The sequence below is a fragment of the Eriocheir sinensis genome, chromosome 57 (assembly GCF_024679095.1).
Source record: "Eriocheir sinensis breed Jianghai 21 chromosome 57, ASM2467909v1, whole genome shotgun sequence".
NCBI classification, from domain to species: Eukaryota; Metazoa; Arthropoda; class Malacostraca; order Decapoda; family Varunidae; genus Eriocheir; species Eriocheir sinensis.
The window spans coordinates 823101-830600 of NC_066565.1; the positions used below are offsets into that span (position 1 = coordinate 823101).

Genomic DNA, 7500 nt, shown 5'->3' on the forward strand with positions numbered 1-7500 from the left:
TAACCTAACCTTACCTTACCTTACCTTACCTTACCTTACCTAACCTAACCTTACCTTACCTTACCTAACCTAACCTTACCTAACCTAACCTAACCTTACCTTACCTTACCTTACCTTACCTTACCTTACCTTACCTTACCTTACCTTACCTAACCTAACCTAACCTTACCTTACCTTGTGTGTGTGTGTGCGTATGTGTATATATGTGTGTGTGTGTGTGCGTGTGTGTGTTTCATAAGGTCGGACATAACACTATATGCTTTGCTGAACTAAACTAACCTAACCTAACCTAACCTAACCTAACCTTACCTTACCTTACCTTACCTTACCTTACCTTACCTTACCTTACCTTAAAATATCACTGGTTTGGTATACTTGATATTATAGTTTGTGGTTTGACTTAACAAGGTTGGAATTGTATACTATCCTACCTATTACAATTACTATTCTTACTATTATTTAAACTATTACTGCACTCCTATTTCTACTATCGGAATTGCTTACTATCCTACTATTCTTACTATTATTTAAACTATTACTGCACTCCTATTTCTACTATTGGAATTGCTTACTATCCTACTATTCTTACTATTATTTAAACTATTACTGCACTCCTATTTCTACTATTGGAATTGCTTACTCTCCTACTATTCTTACTATTATTTAAACTATTACTGCACTCCTATTAAGTTTAGTACAAGCTCCACAGACCCTTGAATATGGAAGCTCATTTGATTTTCGTGCCCTATAACTACAACTATTTCTACTATTACTATTGCTACTATTAGGTAATGGAATTGCTTACTATCCTACTATTCTTACTATTATTTAAACTATTACTGGACTCCTATTAAGTTTAGTACAAGCTCCACAGACCCTTGGATATGGAAGCTCATTTGATTTTCGTAGCTTATAACTACAACTATTTCTACTATTAGGTAACGGAATTGCTTACTATCCTACTATTCTTACTATTATTTAAACTATTACTGGACTCCTATTAAGTTTAGCACAAGCTCCACGGACCCTTGAATATGGAAGCTCATTTGATTTTCGTACCCTATAACTACAACTATTTCTACTATTACTATTGCTACTATTAGGTAACGGAATTGCTTACTATCCTACTATTCGTACTATTATTTAAACTATTACTGGACTCCTATTAAGTTTAGTACAAGCTCCACAGACCCTTGGATATGGAAGCTCATTTGATTTTTGTACCCTATAACTTCAACTATTTCTACTATTACTATTGCTACTATTAGGTAACGGAATTGCTTACTATCCTACTATTCTTACTATTATTTAAACTATTACTGCACTCCTATTAAGTTTAGCACAAGCTCCACAGACCCTTGGATATGGAAGCTCATTTGATTTTCGTAGCTTATAACTACAACTATTTCTACTATTAGGTAACAGAATTGCTTACTATCCTATTCTACTATTACAATTACTATCATTACTATTATTTATACTCTCATTTGACTAACCATTATCTCTGCCATTGGTTACGCTGACCACACTCTGATTAAGTTGTTAGTTCAAGCTACAGACTCTCATTTGACTAACTTTTATTTCTGCCATTGGTTAAGCTTGACACTCTCCGAATAGGTTTTTAGACTCTCATTTGACTCCTTTCTCCCATTATTTCTGCCATTGGTTAAGCTTGACACTTTCCGAATAAGTTTTTAGACTCTCATTTGACTCCTCCTTCCATCTGTTGCTAGGCCTTCAATGCGTAAATATATATAGTGTTTGTGTGTGTGTGTGTTATTAGTGTTGATTGTGGTACACTGACAACATAGAACAGACTTTTTTTAATATATATATACCACAAAGTACCTCACACACACACACACACACACAGAGAGAGGTACAATTTTACATGCACACATATTTCCAAAACTCCAAACATACCATTATCGTAACACACACACACACACATACATTGAGACAGAACACTAAGGAACGCATTACATAGCTCGACGCAACTTGCAACACACACACACACACACACGCACTCACAAAACAAACACACACACATCAAACCAGACCACTAAAAAACACATCACACAGCTCGACGCAACCTCCAAAACACACACGCTCACAAAACAAACACACACTCACAAACCCACACACTCACCGCACACTAAACACAAACGCCATCCCGGACACACTCTTACACACTAGCCCTCACGCCAGCCTTGCCTCCAGTGCCCAGCAGACCAGCGAAAACACAGCTAAGTCCGGACGCAAGCTGGGAAACCAAGTCATCCGGAAGGGCTTCATGTCCATCTCAAACCTCGGCTTCATGAAGGGCGGATCGCGAGACTACTGGTTTGTCCTGACCTCCGAGTCGCTCTCCTGGTACAAGGTAGGTGGTGTTGGGGTTGCCCTGTGGTATGGGTCCTGTGTGGGGGTGTTTGTTTTGTTTGTTCGTTTGTTCTTCCTTCCTTGTTTCTCTTATTTTTTTCTCTTTCCTTTCTTTCTTGTTGTTTCTCTCTGTCTCCTTCCTTCCTTCCTTCTCTGTTTCTCTCCTTCCTTCCTTCATTCATTCTCTGTTTCCTTCCTTCCTTCCTTCCTTCCTTCTCTGTTTCCTTCCTTCCTTCCTTCCTTCCTTCTCTGTTTCTCTCCTTCCTTCCTTCTCTGTTTCTCTCTTCCTTCCTTCTCTGTTTCTCTCTTTCTCCTTCCTTCCTTTTTTCTCTCCATTTTTCTTACCTCCCTTTCCTTCCTCCCTTTCCTCTTCCTCCTCCTCCTCCTTCCTTTTCCTTCCTCCTTTTCTCTCCTCCTTCTCTACTCTCCTAGCTCGCTTTCCTCCCTCAATTCTGCCTCCCTCTCCTTCCTTCCTCCTCCTTTTCCTCTCCATTTCCCTTTCCTTCCTCCCTTTCTCTCTCCCTCCTGAACTTGCCTTCCTCTCCCTCCCTCCCTTCCTCCTCCTCCTCTCCCTACCTCCCTTTTCATTACGTAACTCACTCGTACAATCCGCCATCCCAACTCTCATCCATCTGTTAAGTATTCAATTATCCATCCATTTGAACAGACTCCTTTGCTGTTAAAAAATAAATAAATACTCGGGGCCGTATCATAAGACACTCCACTGCCCAAGAACACATATTTGACAGAGCATTCATAGGAGTTGTGGGCATTTCCGGGAGTAGTTTCATGACCCTGGTGGTAGTGTGACCCTTCCTCTGTACCGTGAACCTAAGAAACACACATTCGACAAGGCATTCATAGGAGTTGTGGGCATTTCCAGGGGTAGTTTCATGACCCTGGTGGTAGTGTGACCCTTCCTCTGTACCATGAAGCTAAGAAACACACATTCAACAAGGCATTCATAGGAGTTGTGGGCATTTCCAGGGGTAGTTTCATGACCCTGGTGGTAGTGTGACCCTTCCTCTGTACCGTGAACCTGGAGAAACACTCACTAGAACCCAACTGACCCCCTCTTTGACCATTAAAAGTGTCTTATATAGCCGACCTCAGTCATCCGTCACTCCCTCATCCACCAACTCTCTCTCTAACGCACCTCTGTTATCGCCGTGTCACCTCTCTACAGGACGAGGAGGAGAGGGACAAGAAATACATGTTGATGCTGGATGGTCTCAAGATAAAGGATATCGAACAGGGCTTCATGTCTCGCCGCCATGTCTTCGCACTCTACAACCCCGACCAGAAGAACGTCTACAAGGTGTGTGCGTGTGTGTGCGTCTGTGTGCGTGTGGGAGGAGGGTGTACACAGAGAGACAGCTAGGTTTAATACATGGGGAGATATACATTTTATTTTTTATACATATTCATAGATAGCAAATTGGACTCGAGTAGGGTGATTCAATGCCTTCCTCGCACCCTTTTAACAGCCTCCCAGACACCCTATTCGCAGCCCATACTCCCCTTCACCCTAAGACGATAACCTGTCACCCCATCTCTAGTCTCTCTCACCCCCCTCACACCCTTCAAACAGTCCCCCTCGCACCCTATTCGCAGCCCATACTTCCCTTCACCCATAGACAGTAAGAAGCTGTCACCCCATCTCTAAGCTCTCGCACCCCCCTCACACCCTTCAAACAGTCCCCCTCGCACCCTATTCGCAGCCCATACTTCCCTTCACCCTAAGACGATAACCTGTCACCCCATCTCTAAGCTCTCGCACCCCCCTCACACCCGTCAAGAGCCTCCCAGACACCCTATTCGCACCCCATACTCCCCTTCACCCTAAGACGATAACCTGTCACCCCATATCTAGTCTCTCTCACCCCTCTCACACCCTTCAACAGCCTCCCTGACACCCTATTCGCAGCCCATACTCCCCTTCACCCTAAGACGATAACCTGTCACCCCATATCTAGTCTCTCTCACCCCTCTCACACCCTTCAACAGCCTCCCTGACACCCTATTCGCACCCCATACTTCCCTTCACCCTAAGACAAGAAGGAGCTGTCACCCCATCTCTAAGCTCTCGCACCCCCCTCACACCCTTCAACAGTCTCCCTCGCACCCTATTCGCACCCCATACTCCCCTTCACCCTAAGACGATAACCTGTCACCCCATCTCTAAGCTTCACACCTTCAACAGTCTCCACCCTATTCTCACCCTAAGACGATAACCTGTCACCCCATCTCTACTCTCTCGCACCCCACTCACACCCTTCAACAGCCTCTCTGACACCCTATTCATACCATCCCCCTTCACACTAACACGATAACCTGTCACCCCATCTCTAAGCTCTCGTACCCCCCTCACACCCTTCAAACAGTCTCCCTCGCACCCTATTCGCACCCCATACTCCCCTTCACCCTAAGACGATAACCTGTCACCCCATCTCTAGTCTCTCACACACCCCTCGCACCCTTCAACAGCCTCCCTGACACCCTATTCTGACTCCATACTCCTCTTCACCCTAAGACGAGAAGGAGCTGTCATCCCATCTCTAGTCTCTCTCACCCCCCTCACACCCTTCAACAGCCTCCCAGCACCCTATTCGCACCCCATACTCCCCTTCACCCTAAGACGAGAAGGAGCTGTCACCCCATCTCTAAGCTCCTGCACCCCCCTCACACCCTTCAACAGCCTCCCTCGCACCCTATTCTCACCCCACACTCCCCCTTCACCCCACGAGTATAAGAAACTATCACCCCATCTTACAACCTATCCAACCCCTTCTCTAGTCTTCCTTACAGCTTCCATGTACCCCTCACACCCCCTTCAACAGCCTCCCTCACACCCTTATACTCACCCCACACTCTCCCTTCACCCCAGGACTACAAGGAACTTCAGCTCGGAGTGGAAACGCAGGATGACATGGATTCCTGGAAAGCCTCATTCTTGCGAGCTGGAGTCTACCCCGAGAAGGTGTCCGACAACAGCAATGGAGAGGAGGTGCGTGCCTGCGTGTGTGTGTGTGTGTGAGAGTGTGTGTGTGTGTGTGTGTGTGTGTGTGTGTGTGTGTATTCTCATTTTCCCATACTTTTTCTCTCATTCTCATTCTCTATCTTAACCCAACACACAGCAACACCCACGCAACACTAACCATCTGTGCATGTGTTCGTGTGTTCCAGGGCACCAGCGAGGGCTCCACATCCATGGATCCACAGCTGGAGCGACAGGTGGAGACGATCCGAAACCTAGTGGACTCCTACATGAAGATCGTGACCAAGACGACCCGTGACCTGGTACCCAAGACTATTATGCTGCTCATGATCAACAACACCAAGGACTTCATCATGGGGGAGCTGCTTGCACACCTCTACGCCTCAGGGGACCAGGTGCGTAGGTGTGGGGGGGTGGGGGTGGGGGTGGGGTGGGGGGGTTGTTGTGTAGTTTTTGGTCTATTCCTTTTTTTTTCTCTCTAGTATGTTTCTTCTCTTTCCTTCTCTCTCTCGCTCTCTCGTTCTCTCTCTCGTTCTCTCTCTCTCTCTCTCTCTCTCTCTCTCTCTCTCTCTCTTTCTCTTTTTTTTCTACTTCTTTACTCATTATCTTCTTGCTCTCATATCCTCCTCCTCCTCCTCCTCCTCCTCCTCTTCCTCCCTAATCACTCTTCCTCCCTAATCACTCTTCCTTTCAACTTACTTCCAATCTCCTTACTGTCAACTCCTCCTCCTCAGCTAATCCTCCTCCTCCTCCTCCTCCTCCTCTTCCTCTTCTACCTCCCTAATCAATCTTTCATTCTGCTTCCAATCTTCTTTCTCTCATATCCTCCTCCTCCTCTCCTCTTCCTCCCTAATCAATCTTTCATTCTGCTTACAATCTTCTTTCTCTCATATCCTCCTCCTCCTCCTCCTCCTCCTCCTCCTCCTCTTCCTCCCTAATCAATCTTTCTACCTACTTCCAATCTTCTTCCTCTCATCTCCTCCTCCTCCTCCAGAACGCGATGATGGAGGAAAGCCCCGAGGAAGCCCGCAAGAGGGAGGAGATGCTCAGAATGTACCACGCTTGCAAGGAGGCCCTCAAGATCATTGGGGATGTAGCCATGGCAACCGTAACCACCCCTATGCCTCCCCCTGTGAAGGATGACTGGCTCTCCACGGGGCAGGACGGATCCAGGTTAGTATGGGGTCTGCGGAGAGGGAGTGCCAGGACAGGGAGAGTTGGGAGCAGCAGGATTGAGGGAGTGTGAGAGTTGAGAGCAGCAGGATTGAATGTGCAGAGAGGGAGTGCCAGAACAGGGAGGGTTGGGAGCAGCAGGATTGAGGGAGTGTGAGAGTTGGGAGCAGCAGGATTGAGTGTGCAGAGAGGGAGTGCCAGAACAGGGAGGGTTGGGAGCAGCAGGATTAAGGGAGTGTGAGAGTTGGGAGCAGCAGGATTGAATGTGCAGAGAGGGAGTGCCAGAACAGGGAGGGTTGGGAGCAGCAGGATTGAGTGTGCAGAGAGGGAGTGCCAGAACAGGGAGAGTTGGGAGCAGCAGGATTGAGGGAGTGTGAGAGTTGGGAGCAGCAGGATTGAGTGTGCAGAGAGGGAGTGCCAGAACAGGGAGAGTTGGGAGCAGCAGGATTGAGTGTGCAGAGAGGGAGTGCCAGAACAGGGAGAGTTGGGAGCAGCAGGATTGAGTGTGCAGAGAGGGAGTGCCAGAACAGGGAGAGTTGGGAGCAGCAGGATTGAGTGTTCAGAGAGGGAGTGCCAGAACAGGGAGAGTTGGGAGCAGCTGGATTGAGTGTGCAGAGAGGGAGAGAGGGAGACTTCTATTGCATTGGAAACATAGATAGATATTTAATTTTTCTTTGTGTTGATAACCTCCTCCTCCTCCTCTTCCTCCTCCTGTCTTCCGTTTTCTTTCTCTCCCTTGCCAGCTCCCCTCCTCCTCCTCCCTGCCACTCAGACGACGCAGGGAGAAGGGTAGCCCACCAGCGTCCCCCCCCCTTCACCACCACCACCACCACCACCACCACCTCCTTCTTCTCCACCTCCCCTCCCGTAAACAACTGCGGACCGACCTTTTGTCTCCCCTTCTGGGCCTCCAACAGGTGAACCCCGGCAGGTATACAGGGCCACCTTGC

At 47.4% G+C, this 7500-nt stretch overlaps 1 protein-coding gene across 1 annotated transcript in view; it reads left to right on the plus strand.

The window, feature by feature from the left end:
• Positions 1–7500, plus strand: part of LOC126984408 (dynamin-like) — a 51199-nt gene that overhangs the window by 32788 nt on the left and 10911 nt on the right. The window contains exons 11-15 of the mRNA XM_050838037.1: positions 2221–2380; positions 3566–3697; positions 5267–5386; positions 5566–5772; positions 6372–6550. Coding sequence (XP_050693994.1) covers positions 2221–2380; positions 3566–3697; positions 5267–5386; positions 5566–5772; positions 6372–6550 — 798 coding nt within the window. The remainder of the gene's footprint in view (positions 1–2220; positions 2381–3565; positions 3698–5266; positions 5387–5565; positions 5773–6371; positions 6551–7500) is intronic.